Below are 21,543 nucleotides of genomic sequence, written 5' to 3'. Positions count from 1 at the left end.
GAAGTTAATATAATTATTAAAATAAGTACTTTTAAAAAATTATTCTGCTATAGCTATTCGATGCTTCTTCTATTATTACAGTACTATTATTAATAAAAAAAATATAATTATTTTTAAATTTTATTAAATTTTTTTATTTATAATATTACTATGTCTTTCTTTAATTTTAAAATATGTTTCTTTAAATAAAATAGGCATTTTGAAAAAATAAAAAATATATTTTGGAATATATTTAAGCATTAATATAATGACATTTACATCAATTTATAATTGTTTTTATAGGTTTATGTATGATAATATTGTTTTAGAATTATTAGTTTTTAATATATATTTAATATACTCGGAATAGTTTTAAGGGATTATAGGTAAATTAAAAAATGTATTCGAATTTCATTTAAAAAATATAAAAGAGAACGCTAATATATATTGTGCTTGTAATGTATGCTTTATATTAATTAAATATTTATAAACTCTTTATGCTATGATGTAGAGAATAAGAGTATTTATTGAAGAGTTTCATATGTATGTTATAATACTATACTATAAAAGAACTTTGGTTTCTTTAATGGCAGTATATTGTGATAATATCTAAATTCAAATGATTCTATTCACGATCCGTGAAACTTGGATTATGTTTATATTATTTAAAAAAAATTATTTTCTAAATAAAATACTCTTAATATATAATAATATACCTTTTTTATATATTATAAGGATATAATATTAAGAAAAATGAATATATGCATTTTGTCTATGATTTTATTACCCTCCCGTGATAATTATAATAAATAAGAAAAAAATATTTTTTTTAATTTTAATTATTAATATTATTCCTGAATTAATTACATTATAGAAACAATAAACAAAATGGGTTTGTAATATTATTTGCTTAATAGAGAGAATTAAATAATATTTTATAATATACGTATTTTTATGGTATATGTGAACAACCAAAAATTATTACATATCAAAATGTATCTTATACTTTCGCATTATGAGACTAATATTAATTTATATTATAAATTTAAATATATATATACAGTTATAATTGAAAAATAATATGAAAAAGAAAAATATTCAATAATCTTATTAACTAAGATGAAAAATTAAAAAAATTATTCTGTAATTACAAAAATCAAAAAAAAAAAAAAAAAGATGAAAGTCAAAATACATAAATTATCATTAAAGCGTAAATTAAAAGTCAATATTTTTTATTAACATAACATAATATAAATAAAATTTTAAGTTTAACTAAAAGGGAAAAAATAAAAGATATATAATATTTTTTAAAATTTCTACAAAATAATTATATGTTCTTTCATTTCCTTTTTGTTTTAAAAAAATGTTGAAGCATATGAATTTAGTACCTTTTAATTTACAAACATATTCATATTTAGCTTTTTTCTTTTTGATTTCATAAAAATATTTAAAAAGTATTATATTTGCTTTTTTTTATTTTTCAAAATATTAATTTTTCCTCCAACCTTTTTGGAAAATATTAATATTAATTTATATATAGATATATTTATTAGAGTTTTGATACATATATTATGTTAGGTATTAATATAACGTTATAATAGTTATTATTACATAAATTAAAATAAATATATATAATATGAATATTTTTAAGATAACTGTATTAAAAATTTTACATTTCACATCTAATTTCCCTTTCTATGTTATTCATTAATTAATAAACTTTTATTAATGATCCCTTTAGATTTCGCAAAGTGTATGAAATATGTTTTATAAGCACCATCCGATTATATATAAATATCGTTCTATTATTTTTTGGATGTGAATTATGAGTTTATAGAATGTATCTTTCCGCAATTTAATAAAATTATTCTACTATGTTCTCGTTATATATGGAATTCTCCGGTGTATCTTCTATTCTTACCCATTTTTCTATTTCCTGTCTAAGACCTTCCCCCCCTGTATAAGCAGGAATTTTTGTATTTTCTGTATTTTCTAAAACATTGCTATTATATTCAATTATTTCTTTTGTAACATCTGATTTTCTCCCTAAGTTTACTTCTGTTGTCCAGTCATTTATGTAACTATCCAAATGTAATCCCTCATTTTCTATAAAATCTTCTTTTTTACATTCTTCCAATACCATCATGAATACTAGTATACACAATTTTGCTATTAATTTTTTTTTTATATATTTATATAATTCTTCATAACTTACCTTCTGCTGTACCTCTTTGGTATTTAGAAGTGAAATATTATTTTTTAATTCTTCATTTACACACTCATCTATCATATTGAGCAATTCTTGTGTCAATACTTCATCCCATTCCTGTTCCAAGAATCGATCTATAATCATACGATTTTTTGATATCCACTCTCTCCATAAATCCTTTTCTTTTTCTGAAAATGAAATTTTTTGAATTTCAATTGAAAAATTCATTTTTAATTCTTCAGTTTCTTTTATGGAAGCTTTTTCTTTTTTCCATTCATTTTTCAAATAATTAAACCATACTGTTTTTTTTAATTTTTCAGAAATATTTCTATGTTCTTTTATCCATTTATTGCATAAAATTTTTTGTTTTTCAATGTCATTAATACTTTTAGTATTTTCCATTATCAGTTCTCCATTACTCAAATTAGGATATGTTCTATATTCCTCTTCTGCGAACATTTCTAGGCATAACTCTAAAAATTCTCCTTTTTTGTGTTCCCATTCTTCATTTCTGAATTCTTTGAGTACTTCCATATGTACTTCTATAATGGTTTTAAATCTATCCTTTTTTTGCTTTGACGACTTTATATTTTTTATCATGTCATGTTCGTGTATTTTTAATTTTTTAATGATTTGTTCCTCATCATATATTATATCTTCTGGATGATCATGCGTTAATAATTTACTTTTTTTGTCAGTAAATGAAGGTAGTAGAATTTTCAGTAATTTCACTTGTCTACTTTTTATACTTTTTTTTTTTTTTAATAATCCTATTAAAGCGTACTACAAAAAAGAAAAAAATTGAAGATATTTAAAATAAATTACGGCCATAATTGAAAGGTTGCAGCTTTTTTAATACTTATGTTTTATCTAACTTCAATAAAAAAGGTAAATACAATAATAATCATAAAGCTTATTAGAATAGATGATATGCTTTGGCTATGAATATTTTCTTCCGTACCTGTAATATCTTCTTAAATATATATATTATTTAGTGTAATTATTTAAAAAGTAAAATACTAGGGAGTATTCGTTATACCTGTCTTTTTAATGTGTGTATGGGGGGTAATATAACTAGAGACAGGTTCCAATTCTTCAGGAGATGATGGAATAGGCCCTTGAACTGGGGGTAACTTTATGATTTCGTTATCAAATCTAGTTTTAGTTTCTTTTCCTGTTTCGGAAGGTAAAATGTCGGAATTTGGTATAAAACTTGGAGTTTCGGTTTGTACTGATTCTGCAGTATCAGATTGCTTTTCCATATTTGGTGTGGCAGATAATGATTTTTGATCTTCTGCTTGATGATCTGATGCAGATTCAGATTGTTGTGTAGTTAAATTTTGTATTTGCAATGAAGATTTTAATGAATCTTGATCTGGATGTATAGTTAAATCTTGAGATACATCTGGATGTTGCTCATTATTTTGTTGTACAGTTGTATGATCTATAGGTGGATCCGAGGCTACACACTGAGGAATTTCTTCGAATGTTTTATCATTAAGAACGTCGCAAGATTTTTTTGGAAATAGTAATAATGGATTGTTTTTTTTGCATTTTTTATAAATGAATTCTTTATTGTTCATAAAATGATCCTTCCTATTTTTAATCCATGCATTGTAATCACGAATTTTATTGAAACAACTAATATCACATTTCTTTAAACTAAAATCAGCACTCTTAACGCATTTTGGTTTTTTTTTTTCTTTTTCGTCGCAAAAATCTTCTGCATCATATTTTAATAATAAAATTTTTTTATTTTCTTCCTCTAAAATCATAGGACATCCTCCATATTTCTTACTTATTTCTGTGTACTGCGAACCATAAAAAGTTTTTAGTGCTCCTTTCCATTTATTTATATCAATATATTGTGTTTTGGGATTTAGATTAATTATGAAATTAGCTAGATTTATGCATTTTGTTCTAAATTTGTCTTTATTAGTCTCTCTTTTTAATTCGGCAGTTTCATTTATGATATAATTTCCATGTTGATTTAATTCTGGATATAAGCGGTAACGCAATGCTTGAAAAGATAGAACTCTCAAATTCTATATTCAAAATAATTATTAAAAATTATTTAAGCATTTGATTTTTACGTTAGTTTTATTATTATGTATTTTATGATATTAAATAATTTATGGATAAATATAATCATATTAAGAAATAATATATTACCGAGGAAAAACAACTATCCATAATTACTCTAAATTTATAATCTAGTTTGTTGTAAATAAATATCTAAAGAGAAAAATACAAATTAATATCTTTTATCATTATTGTAATTTTAAAATTAATATAAATTAACTATCAGGAATTATTAAATTATCAAATAAATAGGAATTTATATAAGAATTATAGAATAATTGAATGCATTAATATTTATTTTAAGCATTTCTTGTTTTTTACCTTTAATAAATATATCCCTATAATATGTTAATATCAAATCACAGATAAGAATATATTTTTATAGAAAAATTCATTCTCCCTATATAATAAAAAAATCAAATAGGTAACATTATATAAAATTTCATTTAAGTAATATCAAATAATATAGAATTCATTATGTAAATATATAATTAATATATTAAATGAATATTTTTAATTTTTGTTAGAACATACATATATATATAAACATAAATATTATTACCTCTCATATGGTAAAAAATTTATTTTATTCATACTATTTCCCCGGAATAAATAATCATTAAACCAAATTATTATGAGTACTAAAAGTAAGTTAGTTTTTATCTTTTCATGTATGATTTTCTTTATTTTGCTTTAATACAAGTGTTATATTGTTATAATTATTTTGTTAAAACATTTCTATATTTACTATATTGTATATACTAATAAGATTTAATAATATATAAATTATAATAAATCGTTTCTGTATTTTTAAAAATATTTATGAGTAAAATATATCTGAGACACTTAATATTATATTTATGTCTATTAGCTATAAATTCCTTATTTGTTGTATGTAGTATTCCATTGATTACATTTAATATAGTATGATTTATAATATATATATTTTCTTTTGTATGCGGCTATTACCGCTTTTATATATGAATTATTTCATTTGGACAAATTTTTAATTAATGTAAAGTATATTAAAATGTATTAATTATTGAGAATATGTTTGATTACATATTCAAAATATAAAAAAATATTAAGAAATAATTATAATAAAATTAATTGTACAATTTGGTTGAGAAGGAATATAAAATAACTTATTATATTATAATTAAAAATAATAACATAATAACTAATTGTGAAATAAATAAATATTAAATTAGATAAAACAATAAATATTGTCCCTTTGTTCTAATTTTTCTTTATTTTTTTATAGATATATTCTATTATATTGATTAAAAATATATAATATATTTATTTAGTTGTTGCTTAATTTAATTATATAAAAGGGTCTACTGGATACTAACAAATATTCATTTGGTAAACAAAATAAAAATGATCATGCATTATTTATAATACATTTTAAGAAATAATTACATAAATGGTATTACAAAAAAATTTAAACGTATTACCAATAGTACTGGTTATTATATTATAATGTAATATATTATTACTTATTTTATTTTTTCACTTGCGACAAGTATATATGATATAGGAAATAATCAGAATATTAAACAAATATATTAAAATTTTAATTTTTTGGAACTAAATACATATAAAATTACGTTATTATGGTTATTTCTGGTAAATCTTTTATTTTTAAGAATCACATATTATTTTTTTATATTTATTCTTTAATTTATTTATATAAAATATTTTTCTTTGTTGTTTTTCACTTTTTATTTTAATATCTTATATATTATTCCATTTTTTTTTTTTTTAATATGTTACTTAACAAAAATATATAGTGTATTATACGTAAAAATAATTTATCATATTTTAAAATATATTTTAAATATATTTTAGTATATGAATATATTATATAGATATACGTAAACATGATATATATAATGAACATAAAACTGTTGCTTATCAAGCGGCAACAAAAAACAAAATATAATTTTCTGTATATTTTGAAATATTTCAGTACAAATTAAATAAATTTAATTTTTAAATGTTTATAAAAAAAAGCCTTTTTTTTTCTTTTTTATTATTTTATAGATATATATTTTTTTTCTTTGTTTATGTATTTTTAATTATATTTCTTATAAGTTAGGAATTTTTTTATAACACTACAATTTGTACATTTTTTTTTGTTTTTTTTTAAATAAAAGATAATTAATAACAATTCATATGAATTAATGTAGTTTTCTTCATGATATTATGAATATATTATATATCTTTTTATTTAAAAAATAATATTTTATATAAAAATAGATGTAATTTTATGTGAGATATTAACATAATACAAGAAAAATGAAAAGCTATATGCATAAAAGTTATTTTAGAATAACTCCAGTAAAATATGTAAAAGAAAATGAATTTATGATAATTTATCTCTTTAAATAAAAATTTATAACTTTTTTTTATTGTTATGTGAAAGAACTCAATATAAAAACGGTAGTATGTGTTGTTATAAAAATACCTTTAAGTATTTAAATTCATAGTTCATTTTATTCAAAATAGAGTTCATAATTATTAACATATTATTGTATTAGAAACAGTCTTATATAATAATATAGCTAAATAAATAAAATAAAAAATTTTATTTTGTTATTAAATAAGTCTTAACCTTACTAATATCCTTTCGGTTATACACACAAATATATAGTCGTATCATATTATAAAAAGAACTTATTTTCATAATTATTTTCACGTATAAATCGACAAATTGTATATACGCGGATTATTGTAATGTAAAATATGTGATATATTTTTTATGTTTTATTCAGTATTATTTCATCTTACAGGTTTAAATAGGATTGTTCTACGTTTAATTTATTCTTTATAAAATCATATTGTTCTGCTACACATCGTTCAAAAGTTGAAGTTTCTAATATATAGAATTTGTAGGAACTTAATTATCTTATTATAAAAATTATTACTTATGTAATTATACTAAATTAATATATAACATTGTTAAAATTACACATTTTTATCTAATTTTCATTATGGTTCTGTTTATCTATTTCATCTACTGAGCATGTTACGTTTAATGAAATATTAATTTGTACCTTTGAATACATTTCCATTTATATATTTTGTATTTATGGATTTAATATAACAAATATCATGTATACTAAATACGTTAATGTTAAAAAATAATTTGGATATTGGTTATCCAATTAAAATTGATTCTTTTTTATATTTCTATGTCTCTATTACTCATAATTTTAGTATAATATTAGTTTTTGAATTTGATTTATTTTTTTTTTTTACGTTGGTAAATTTTTTACATTGAACGTTTTGTATGAATTTTTCATATTTTCTTTAGAATAAAATTAATATACTAATACATTTTTAGTGTTATTTTTAAAAAAATTGTTCTAATCTTTTTTTTTTTTAATATATATTTTAAGTTATTCTGGATTATGTTTTAAATGCACCATTATATATAGTATTGATCATCCATAAATTACAACTTTGTAAAATATACGTTACCTAATACCTGCTGTAAACCGAATATGTCTTATAATTCTAAAAACCATTTATCTGCATTATGTCATTTCATTCATAAGTATGTTTTTACTTTTTCTTATTGAAGATTAAAGAAAAGTACAATTGATATAAACTAGTGTCAAATAAATTGCATATTTATATATAAAAAAATATTGAAATAATAATTGCTTGTGTGAAATATTCTCATTTCTATGTAAATTAATTTATGTACTAGATAAAAGGAATAATGAAAAGTACTACAATATACGTTAGTGTATTTACTGAAAATAAAAAGATATATTCTTATACAGAAGTATTAAAAGGTGATTCTTTTTGTGATAGTAGGAAAAAGGATTAGAGTATAAGTGGAGCCGAATACTGTTTATATTATCTAGATGCATTTAAATTATTAATATATTTTAAGGATTGTGAACATCCTCGATTAATAAGATGATATGTACCAGTTGGACATATATCATTGGAGTTATAGAATTGTGTACATAAATAATTGAATTGTGTATAACATATATATTTATATTGCTCTTATGTAATTATTTACATTTGCTACATAGATAAGGAGGAATTAGTTGTTAAATGAATTATGAGAACTTATCAGATATTGTAAGACATATAATCTATATGATAAATTATAAAACAGCATAATAAAATCAACCATTATTTCTTTGTAAAAAGGCAAAATATAAGATTTCTTCATAAATAATATATGAATACACATAAATAATATATTATTTCCTATAAAAATTAAATATGTGTATGAATAATATATTTTTTGTAGTTATAGTATTATATAGCTAGTATAAATATGAAAATTATATTTTGAAAATGGAAATTTAATATCTTTTCTTTATTAAGGAACTCTATTATTATGTATTAATAATATAATTTATTAAATATAAAAAATATATAATGTGAAAGAGCATAAAAGTTAAGAAGATATATATATATAGAAAAAATACATTTATGCTATATGTATGTATTAATGAAAAAATGAAATATGTTACAAGGATATTAAACTATTTTTATATGAATTCTAATATTGGGAAAGATATAAATAATTTATATAACTATAGATGCATTTTTTAAAAAAAGCGTTCAAAAAAACATTAAAAAATAATGAATATTGTTGAAATTGAAAGATTTTATTTATACGTAAATGTTTCGGAGGATTTTACTATAAAAAAAGTTCAATTTTGTAATGTATTTGTAAGTTATATATATATAATTATAAATATATTAAAAACGTTAAAGCATGCTTTATATAAAAACAGAACTGTACTTAAAAATCAGATATTACCGTATTCCTAAAAAACTAAAAAGTAACTACATAAGGTTATCAGTACATGCTTTCAGAATAATATGTATATATATATATAAACTATAGAATACTTTAGATCTAATTTTAAAAGTATTTTTGTTTTTGAAATTTAAAAGTACTATTTTAAATTTAGATATATTTTTTAATACATTTAATTGTATGATTTGAAAAATAATATTTCTTATAGTGAAAATAAATATATATATTTTTATAGGAGAATTACAATATATTTCTTTGCATATAGTATAAGCATAAATGTCATAGCTTAGATTACAATAAATATAGTTTAAAAATATTAAGGAATAATATATTTTCTTGCTAGAGTTATTTTTAACATTATATAATTTATTTATGTATATTGTATAATCTTTATCGATATTTGTTTATGTGATTATGGTTCTTCAAAAGAATAAATAAAATAATAATATACTCGTTCAAAAATTATAAGGAAAATATTACTAAATGGCAAATTTTATTAATATATATTATTATTATTATTTAGTATGTACATATTATATTGTGTATATTATACTTATTTTTTAAAAATATATTTCATTTGATATAACGTTGAATTGAAGCAAATATATTTAAAATTTTAATGGAAATTTTACTTTTTTTGTCTTGTTCTTTTCCTTATTTTTTATTACATTTATATTTCTTGAAATATATATTGTTAATTAAAAAAACTTCAAAAAATAATTTAATTACATGAATTTAAAGTATTTTGTTTATAAATGATAATATGTATTGAGATTATATAACATTTATCGTTTTAAAAATTAATTCTACAAAAATAAAAAATTTGCTTTTTTTAATTAGCTCTAAATATGTAATTTTTCATTTATTATGTCGTTACATATAAATATTATTTTTAAAATATATAAAATATCATATATTATGAAAAGGTTATAATTAATATAACATAAATTTTGTAAAATATTTTTCTTTTTTTTTATTATTATTACTACTTTATTGTTCGATAATTAATATTTTTTAACAAAAATAACCATTTGATCCAAAATGTAATATACGCAATATTAAAATTAATAATTGGAAAGCATCTTTAGAAATAGAAATTATTTTTTTAAGATATAGCATAATACATAATATATACAATATACATTACATTTTTTAGGTAAATTTCTTATTTTGGAATATTAAGATATTATATATTTTATTTTTTTTATTGAAAGTATAAAAAGAAATTATTTAATTAGTGTAATATATTAAAGTATATATTTTGAATATTTGTGAATAAATTCAAATTATATATGTCTTATTAATGTTTAGTTTTTATATATAACATTGACGTCAAACTATAATAACCTATTTTAAGTTTTTTTTCTTTTTTATATTTTGTAAAATACAACATATATATATATAACTAAAAATTTTATGAACACTAAGTAGAAATTTAAAAATATTATTATATAGTTCTTTTCGATTAAAATTAACTTATATTATTAAGTAATTTATTTTGACACAATATATTATCATATTAGACATATATATAGTGCAATAACAAATTAGATCATTCTTTTTTATTAAAATTTTTGTTCTTATCCTCATAAGTTGGATCTGTTCTTTTAACAATGTTATAGTATGAAAATATTACTTAAGTATATTTATATTGTTCGTAATTTTATTTTTTTTGGTTTATTCTTATTAATTTTGTTTTATATCAAATGTTTAATTATTCATTTGAATAATAAATATATATATTTTTTTTTTCAGAGTATATTTTATAGGTTTCTTGGAGGATACAAAGTTAGTAAAAAATTAGATAAAACAAATTATCGATTATTAGCACAATATGGAAAGGATAATATTTCAAATATTGTAGAGAATAAAAATATGAAACATAATAATAAAAAAAAAAAGCATAAAGTTAGAACTAACTGTGGAAAGTCAAACAATAGAAGAAACAAATGATTAAATAAAAGTCCATTATACAAGAAGGAATTCGATAAATCACATAACAGACATAAATATTTAGTATTTGAAGGAAAAAAAATATCCCATTTTGAAAGGACGCTATTCAAAAATCTTGATTATATAGATTTTATTAGAAAAAATCCGTCGATTAGTGATAAAACTTAAAGGCAGTGTTATTTAAAAAGTACGGGTTACTAATATATATGCCTTTTATATTACTATCTTGGGGATTACTTTTAACAAAATTTTGTGATATTAATGCGTATTTTTAAGATAGTTGTGCTGAATCATTAGTATTTTTCTCTGAATTCTATGAATTATTTGCGGTATTCATGTTAGGATATATTTATACATTTATAAAAATTATAAAACATAAAAGAATTAAGAATCCGAAATTCTAAAACGAATAATAAAAAATATGTTCTTTTCTGTAAAATAGTATTTAACAAAACTAATAAATGTAACATATTTAGAGATACACATAATATATTTACACATAATTCCTAAAATTTCGTAGGCACATCTACATGTATCTGGCATATTTGATCAACAATGGCATATGAAAAATGTTCTTAATTTTTGTCTGATTTTGTATGGTATAATATTTATGAATCTGTATTTTAAAGTATTTTTTTAGCATTTTTAATATGTCTTTATATATATATATATAATATAGTGTTTAATTAGATTTTTATTAAAAATATATATTTAAGTTTTAAAATTGAAAAGTAATAGAATAGTTCATATAATTTTATTAAGGACTTATAAATTATATTTGGAATAAAAAATAAATGTTTCTCTATTTTGAAGTAATTCTATTCTAAAATGTTTATTCATTGACTTAATTTAAATAAGACCATTATTAATTAGAAATTAAAAGTAAATGTGCTCTGTTTTGTAATTAATCAAACGAAATTAAAGTATTTTCATTAATTAATATATAAATATTTTATTTTTTTACGTAAAATAAATATTAATATTTATAATACCAAATATGTTTTAAATGAATATATCATAGAATTTTTGTATATTGTAAAAATTATTTTAAGAATCCTTTAGTTTATTTTCTATAGTATAAAAGAGAATGTATATGTATATATATATATATAATAAATAAACACGCTTGTTGAACATTGATAATTTAGAATTGTATCCTAATTATGTATTTTATTTCTTTACCATTAAATGAATGATAAAACACATTTATTATTTTATTATATTGCTTAATTGTGGTATTAATGCATTTTTACAAAAATGAATAAAATATATGTTATATTGTATTTTTATATATAATTAAATTATATATTTATTTTTATTTTACATAATTAGAATATTAATTTGGTGAATTCAATATGGTAATATAATAATATATTAATATATATAATTTTGTTTTTTTTAAAATAGTAATATTTTATATATGTAAATATATGTGTAAAAAGCTAAGTAATTAATGGAATTAATGGAAATAAATATAAATTTTCTAAAATCGCATAAATATGTGGATACTTTTTTATATATACTTATTATACATATATATATAATTATAATTATTAAAGACTTATATCATTTTAAAAATTTGTGAAAATATATGTAGTTTTTATGGAAAATTACTAATTGGTTTATATTTGTAAAGCTTAATTTTATAATAAAATAAAATGAAAAGAAAAGCTATTAATGATATATATATAATTCATAAATACAAAACGTATTTTTTGGTTAATTTATTTTTTACTAGGTAAATTGAAAAAATTATTCTATTTTTCTTTGTAAGCTTCAATTAAATAAGCGTAATGCATATTATTTTGTAAGTAAATGCTTTGATAATATATATTATGATTAAATATCAATTACGAAATATCATTCTTTTATATTTAAAGGGAAATGACAATATAAAATTAATATATGTTTTAGCTATCATACAAACGCTTTAATAATTAATGTGGTGTAAATAAAACAACACAAGCATATATTTTTCCTTGTAAAAGAATACTTAGGACCTAAGGGAAATAAGAAAAATATACATATATAAAACTATATGGGCATAATGAAAACATATTTATTTAGTAATCTTATAAATAGTGGACATTTAATTTTTTAATAATTTTAAGTATTATTATATTTTATTAAAATATATTACCCTAAAAAAATACTATATATATCTGGAGAATTTTATTGCAAGATATTTTTTTTTCTATTACTAGTAGTAATATATATTTGCATAATTAATTTTTCGCATGTAATTTCCTGGAAGATAAAATACAAGTGTATGCCTCATATGAAGAATATAAAGAATTCTGTTATGAGGAGAAGGTAAGTTATGTTATTTACTATTGTAACGACATAAAAGATGAGGATGAAAATTTTAAAAAGATTTTTAAGAAGGTATAAATATACCTAAAAATATTGCCTAGTAAAAATAATAAGGAAGATCTTATAGATTGCTGTTTTTATTTGCAGGTATCTTTTTATCAGAGATTGAGGAAAAATTTAAATACTCGTAGGAATAATAATAGGGAGATTAGTTTTATTAATAATCTTTCTGATGTAGAGAATGTTATCAATTTAAATAATTTAAGGAATTCAACATGTTGGTTTAATTCTGATTTTATTTTTAAAACCTATAAAGAAGTGAATCATTTACATGATTATTTTAAGAATTACTGTTTTATGAAAAGTAAAATAAGTGCTGTAAAGCATGAGGAGAAAGTGTATTTGCCAGTAAATTATTCATATTAGTATATTATATACAAACTTTATTGGAGGGTGATGAGCGTGTTTAATGATAATAATTATGCAGATAATTGTAGGGATTTTATTATTAGTGAAATGCATAACACGCTTACAATGTATTTAAAATTAAAAAGTTTTTTCTTTAACAAACTTGATATTGAAAATATAAAGGCAGCTAAATCTAAATAAATTAATTATTTCGTTAAATATACTACAGAAAGAATAATAAAAAAGAATAAATCATCAATAATGATTAAGAGCATTAATATTATTGTTTCAGAAACTTCTATCAAATTAACATGAAATTTATTCATTATTAATTCGTTAAATGTTTCTGAACTTAATGCAGTATTTTTTAATGTGTATCCCCTTTTAATTATGAATACATAAATATATATTTTTTTTTTTTTCTAAAAGGTTACCACTATAAATTCATTGTACTACATATATATTAAACTTTTTTTTTTTAAATATTATCTCAATTGGGGGCTTAATTTCATGACAGTTAAAGAAAATAAATATATATATAAATATTAATAAAGAACATAAGTGTTAATTATAAAATAATGGTTCAACATATTCCAGAACAAATTCATTAAGAAAGATATTAAATATAGATTATTATATTCCATGATATGCATCAGAGTTACTGAATATGTAACATACGAAGACATATAATAACAATATTCAAAGTACACACATATGGTTTCATATAAAATTCAATTCAGAGGGAAAAAATGAAGAATTACAGATAAAGAACATGCAAAGAAGAATATAGTTAATTCTAAATTATACGTTATATCTATATAAAAGGAAATATAATTAATCTAAAACTTTTTAATGAAGGGAGATACGAGAATAATGTAATTATAATATTGAGAAATATTAGAAGGTATAAAATATATTTTTAAAAATATAATTTAAGAAAGTATATAAATAAATAAAGAGAAATATTTTTAAATAAATTAAAGAAAAAAATAATAAAAATGGAAAACAAATAATTTGAAATTAATACATTAATAGGAAGAAAAAAAAAAATCTATAAAACAAGTTTATATATTTGAATTAAGGTATTTGAAATACAAAAACATTTATTTTTATTTCACATTTGTATTTTAATAAGTAAAATGAAGAATATGATTTATAGAAATATTTACCAAGACATAGAATTAAATATACGTAACGTAAGGCGAATTAGTAGGTGTTTACTTATACGTCATGCATAATATAATTATTAAATTTTATGGAATGGTCGTTAAATAATATTTGGAAAACATATATGTAAATAAATGCCCAAGTCTTATAGTTAAAACTTTTTAAAGAGATAATTTTCTACATAATGAACCTAACGAAGTAATTAAAATAACTTCATATATAAAGTAAATATAGAAGTTTTGTTATATATTGAAGTATCCGAAGAATAGTATTCATTATATATGAATGACTATGTGAGTATATTAACGTAATGAAGTCCTCGATCATATGTATAGGAATGAATTGTATGTTATAAAATTATATAATTTATAAAAAATGAATTAATAAATAGTTTTTCTTAAGAAATATACTATTTTGTGAGAATGATAAATAAACTAAAATAAATGAAAACAAAATCATATATTATCTTTAATACATAATCACTATGTTGAATAAATGTGCATAAACTCATATAAGTGAATATTATGAATGTCTTTTCTATATGATTGTGCATATAAGGAGAAAAAAAGTTACTAAGGGATAATATACATTTTAAAATCATATCGTTATAAAAAATGTATAAATAATAAAAATGAAAAACTTGTACAGTTCCTTTATTAATTAAAAAATATAATTCTTCATGTACAACTTATTAGATCCATAAGTAATAGCATAGTTAATATATGATATAACATGGGTGTGCAGTATTACTAATAAATAAAAAAATATTAAATAATAAAATTTTTATAGGATACATTTTATATAATTTTATAATTTTTTCTACCTATATATTAATGTCAAACAAAATTATTAAGTATTATATATTCACATGATCTTAACCATATAACAAATTATAAAAATTAAATAATAATATAAATGATAAATTATGAAATATTACCACGGAATATAACATAATGCATTTAGGTAGATAGAAAAATATTAAAATTAATATTAAAAAATAAGAGCATAATTTAACTTATGATATAGTTGCATAACGTAGAAAAGATTAAACATATTAGAAACAAAAAAAAAAATAATTCAAAAATTACTTTTTCATTTAAAGAAAAATTAAAATATTTAGAAAGTGACAATTAAAATAATTCATTTATGAAACAATAAAGTAATAAGTTTATTATGAAGTAATAAATATGGTTCTTTTGTTAGACTATAATTACATTTATATTAGGAATAAATATAGAATTATACAATTTCTTCATAATTACTTTTTTTTAATTTAAAATTATCTTTATATTTAATAGTTTTCGTTCCTTTTTTTTTGATTAATTTTTTTTTTTTTAAATGTAATATGAAATATTTTTTTTATGATTCGTATAATGTTTTGTGCGTATAATAATTTTTTAGTTTCCATTTGCAGTGATATAAACCACAATTAAAAAAATTAAGATATATAATATTTTTGTAAATATGTATTTCGCACAAAAACAAAAATTAAATTAAAATATATTTACGTATATATTTTTTTTAAATATATGCTTTTTATGGTATGTGTTTATAAAACAAAAGAAATAATAAACTTATTTTAAAAAATTGTTCTGAAAAAAATAAATTAATGATTTTCTTAACACATTATTATACTATTATATTAAAAAATATTATGTATAATATTTATTTGGAAATATATTTTATCAGAATATTTTTGAAATTATTACTAATAAATCAAAGAAACATCAACAAAAAATATTTTTGATTTTTTTTTTTTTTTTTTTGGTTTTTAATCATAAACATTAATTTATTTAATGAATAAAATACGAAAAAAACGTTTTTTTATAAATTTATTAATATATTATATGCAATAATTAAATGTATTTCCAAAATATAATTCATAAAATTATATATTTATAGTACAGATACAAAACTTCCATATGGATTATACTTTTTAAAATATAAAATTTCATAAATTATAAACCATGAAAATCCCATTTCTTACAAATGTATTTTATTTTACAGAATTCATATTATATTAGTTATTACGGAATAATTTATAATGGAAATGTTCTTTTATTAAAATTTAATTTTTTCATTTATATTTATAATTAAAAACATTTAATTATAGTTACTAAATTTTATAATATGCAGTTTGTGTATGTATTTGAAATGCTAAGGAAAATTAATTGGAATCAATAATTAAAGCCTTAATGCATAAAATTATATACAGTATCTCCATTTTGCACTTATATTTTGAATAAACCAATAATTTAGAAATATTACAATAATAATTTCTTTTTATTCTCCAAACATATAATAAATTATTATGAAATCAGTTTACTATTAGATAATTATTTTATATATTTTGAATATTTATATTTATTAACGAACTTAAATTATTTTAATTCGAATTAGATTTTTATAAATAACATTAAAATAAAAATTTAATAGTTATTTTCATTTTCTCTTTTGTAAAATACATATATATATATTTTTTATTTAGATCTTTATGGAGCAGTGTCAAAAAAAAATTTTTAACTAATGTAGGAACTTTTATTATTAGTTGTACACTATGCTATTCTTAATTTTTTCTTAAAAGAATAAATTATAATATTAATAATTAACATAATGGAACAAAAAAATAAGTTTCTCTTTTTTAATATAATTGCTATCTTTATTTTTTTAAGTTGGGTATACTATTTTAACAATGAAGTGCTATGATAAAGTTTTATAATATTATTTTATATTATTGATATTTAACTTGTTGTATTATTAATAATACTTTTCCTTTGAATAAAATTATTTAATGTTTAAATAGGAAATATTTATATATGTTTTTTTTTTTTTTAGAACCCATTTAACATATCTTTGAATGAAAACTGCAGACATCGTAAAAAATTAGATACAAAAATTTATAGATTACTTGCAAAATATAAACGGAATAAGGATTCAAGTGTTGTATTTGTTAAAGTAAAGGTTCCAATTAAAGAAGAATATGCAGAAAAAGATGTATTTAACAAGGATGAAGTATCAAGAAGAAAAAATAATCAGTTAGGTAAACATATATATAATAATATTGGAGACTATGAACTATCTAGGGAAAATAATTCTTCTGTATGCACAAGAAGAGATCCACATTTTGGAAAAAGAATATATGACCATATATATTATAAAAATCATGTTAGGTTTGCTACGAATAACGATTTTAAGTTTTTAAAAAGTAGTAAAAATAGAAAAATAAATATGTTACGTGCTTTATTTATTATATATCTACCCATTGTATTACTAAATATTGCTATGATAGATTTTAGTAGTTGGACACTTAGAGATATAATTCCAGAAGATTGGAAGATACCAATAATTATATTAATATATATATTTCCTATGGTGTTTATGCCATTGGCTATTTTTATCTGTAGGAAGCTTGAAAAATATGATAAAATGTTATATATAAAAAGTAAAATGTATAATAGGAAATATCGTCCTTTAACTAATATAGGTTTTTAAAAAAATTATGATCATTTATTTTCTTAGCTACATATATTCATTACAAGCATCAATATAAGTACATAACTTTTATTAATCCACCTTTAGATAAATAATCTTTTTCATAGGAAACAGTAAAATAAACGTTTTTCATTTTTTGATGAATTTGAATGTTTTAATATTTTTGAGTTTGTATTTTAAATTATTCTTTTTAGTTTGACAAAAAGTTATATCCTTATATATATATATATATATATATATATATATATATATGTATATTAAAATATATTATTTTGGAAAAAAAATATATATACATAAATATGTTTCAAAATAATTACGGAAAGGCATAATAAAAATAACTTTGTAGTTATCTTTTGTAGTTTTTGTGTGTAACTGTAAAATATTGTCTTGTTTTTATTATTATCATGTTCTTTCTTAAAAACTATTTGTTGATATATTCAAAGCGAAGTTTTATTAATATAATATAAAAAATTAATTATCTCCTTTTTCTTATTAAGATACAAATTAAATGAATGATTATATATTATTACTTATTGTTGTATATTTTATTTGTTTAAATGTACATATGTAAATTATATATTTCATAAAAGTTATTATCATATATTTAATTTTACTTAAAACACAAATTCATTATATGAGAGCTAAGAATAAATTAAAATAAAAACAAATCGATGTAACTTATTTTATCAGATTTTAGGAGTAATGTAAAATAATATAGAGAATAATTACTATATATTTATTTAACTTTGTTGTCCGTTTTTACTAAACAATTTGTTTAATGAATAATTAAAATGTAACATAAGGCCCAAAAATATAAAAAACTTTTATGACATTTTAAATGTCAGAAGAAAGAGATAAACATCTTTTTGTTTATTTATATTTTATTTTATGCTGTAGATCAGTTTTTAATATTATTGTGCACTAAATATTATTATATTTTAAAATTTCTAGTAAATATTAAATTCCGTTTAGTATACTTAACATAGACTGTTAATTTAATTTTTTTTTGTTTGTTTTCCAATGTCTGCTTTTAATAATATTGGGAAATATTGAGTAATATTATGAATTTTGAATATTTAGTAATTAAGAATGTTTATTTTATTTATATTTATTCTACATTTTGTTCTGAATATTTACTGAATAATTTATTTTATAATGAATGTGTTGAATTTTCCTTCTTTTTGTTTTTTTTTAAGAATCTTATATTAGATAAATTCAATAAATTCAATTTTATTTATACATTAAATATAACTATAATATATCTCAAATGTGTTATGCTTTAAGAACACATAATAAGAAGTCAGGGTACAATTTCATGAGTATAAATAAATGAAATAAAAATGCCTTGCCAATATAAGCTTTTGAATTGTGGAACGTTAGAATCTTAAGCTATTATTAGATAGGAATGTTTTAGTTATTTTTTCCATATATAAAACAAATATTATTGCAAGTTCAGATTAAATTCATTAAAAAAATAATTAAATAAATACAAAAAAAGTATTTGACAAAACGCTAGAAAAAATAAATTATTCTAAAAGGACAAATAAAAAAATATATATAAAAAGTTAAAAATAAAAGTGTCTATATTTTATTTATGTTCCTCTTTCTATTCTTTGATCTTTGTCATTTCTACTTAATAGAAATGATTATATAATCCAATTTTGTGGGCTTCTTAATATCTTTGATATATATCAGTTGATATTCCGTAAATCATTTGATGAATGAAGTTCACCTTCTATATTTACTACGTTAAATCTCCTCCTGTCAGAATGTCTATAAGTACGTTTTAAGAAGCGCCTTGGTTGTTTGCGTGTACTTAAATCGGTGAAATCAAGCCTATACCTTTGTTGCCTTTTTCTATGTCTACGTAAACGTGATCCGAAGGGAGTAAACTAATATATAAATGAAAGTAAAAAACATATATAATATGTTTATTTAACAACTAGAGTATTTTAAGAAAAATATGTTATAAATGGTAACTAATAATGTATACATACATAAAAAAATAATTTTGTATTTACTTTAAAAAAAAGATAAAATGTAAAAATAATTCCCATTACTAAAGTAACTCCTGTAGAAATACGGACAAAAATGTTGTTTAATATATTTGATTCATTAGCTGATCTCCTTTTCCTCACTCTTTCGCGTGCTAGTTTTAAATCATCTTCTGTCCATGACCTTCCAGCCTGAACTTTGTATTTTTTAGTATCTTCCATTTGTGTAGCAAATTTTCCTTCAACTAATACATCCATATACTTGCAAAGTAGTTCTTCATTTTTATTTCTACTTTTAGATGGACACTGCAGTGTTCCTCTCTCATCAAATTTCCATCTAATAGAGCCAGGTGCGTCTTTCACAGGAGGTACAGCTTCTTTTTTTACTGAAATCTTACCAAAATTCCTTTCTTTACCTTTTGTTTCATGTAGACCCACTCGTGATGAATCTCCTTGGGATGAACGTCCTTTTGCTTGATCTGCACTTGACTTTAAATTCGAATCATCTGGAGAGGATCCACCAACAGATGCTCTTGATCCATCATTTCCAGTTGTAGGCACACTTCTAGATAACATGACAGATGCTGCTAATAAATTACAATGTTGACGTCCCATTTCACTTGATGTAAGTTCGCCATTATCTAGATAATAGCATGTGCCATAAGTAATTGAGTTTAAAAATTCTGGATCTGTTATCACAGAATTTAATTTTTCTTCATCAAAATTAGCTGTAATTCCATTTAGTCCATCACAACGCTCGCTACCTCTAGATACTAAGGCGGATAAGAGTTTACTAGGATCAAACTTATCATCGCAAGTTAAAATATAATCTGGACATTCTGATAGCCCGGTCCAACAACAGTGACTCTCTCTATCATATAGTTCTTTGATAGCTTCAAGGTACGCTCTATATTTATCACTGCCAACAGTATTACATTTATTACTACTTTTAATAGTGTTATAGTTTTTAAAATAATCATACAAATATTTTTTTTCTATTTTATAATTCAATTCCTCGTAGTCATTGAGAATATATCCGTAAGAACAATCATGATTATTGTGCTTAAGAAAAAGATCACTTTGTAATTTATTAAATTTATCAATAATATGTATATCATCCGTTTGTTGACCGTTTTTAAATAATT

The 21,543-nt window shown here is 19.6% G+C and overlaps 4 protein-coding genes across 4 annotated transcripts; 2 read left to right on the top strand and 2 right to left on the bottom strand.

Moving 5' to 3' along the window:
* Window positions 1-1,843: 1,843 nt before the first annotated feature.
* MKS88_000224 (STP1 protein) lies at window positions 1,844-4,381 on the bottom strand (the record flags this gene model as incomplete). The annotated part of the gene is made up of 3 exons (XM_067219222.1): window positions 1,844-2,958; window positions 3,228-4,233; window positions 4,361-4,381. 3 exons carry the CDS (start codon window positions 4,379-4,381, stop codon window positions 1,844-1,846), a joined length of 2,142 nt encoding a protein of 713 aa, XP_067070421.1.
* An 8,690-nt stretch (window positions 4,382-13,071) lies between these two features.
* Window positions 13,072-13,763, top strand: MKS88_000223 (uncharacterized protein; the record flags this gene model as incomplete). The annotated part of the gene is made up of 3 exons (XM_067219221.1): window positions 13,072-13,090; window positions 13,279-13,409; window positions 13,500-13,763. 3 exons carry the CDS (start codon window positions 13,072-13,074, stop codon window positions 13,761-13,763), a joined length of 414 nt encoding a protein of 137 aa, XP_067070420.1.
* A 3,762-nt stretch (window positions 13,764-17,525) lies between these two features.
* On the top strand, window positions 17,526-18,404 carry MKS88_000222 (uncharacterized protein; the record flags this gene model as incomplete). The annotated part of the gene is made up of 2 exons (XM_067219220.1): window positions 17,526-17,609; window positions 17,748-18,404. The coding sequence occupies 2 exons, from the start codon at window positions 17,526-17,528 to the stop codon at window positions 18,402-18,404; spliced, it is 741 nt and encodes a 246-aa protein (XP_067070419.1).
* Window positions 18,405-20,095: 1,691 nt separating this feature from the next.
* On the bottom strand, window positions 20,096-21,543 carry MKS88_000221 (uncharacterized protein; the record flags this gene model as incomplete). Its single annotated transcript, XM_067219219.1, has 2 exons — window positions 20,096-20,296; window positions 20,465-21,543. Coding segments are annotated over 2 exons (1,280 nt in total), but the record flags the coding sequence as incomplete, so codon positions are not given.

This window comes from Plasmodium brasilianum, assembly GCF_023973825.1.
Source record: "Plasmodium brasilianum strain Bolivian I chromosome Unknown PB_00_08, whole genome shotgun sequence".
Classification (NCBI taxonomy): Eukaryota; Apicomplexa; class Aconoidasida; order Haemosporida; family Plasmodiidae; genus Plasmodium; species Plasmodium brasilianum.
Note: the sequence above shows the minus strand (reverse complement) of the source record. Positions and strands in the feature narration are given on the sequence as shown.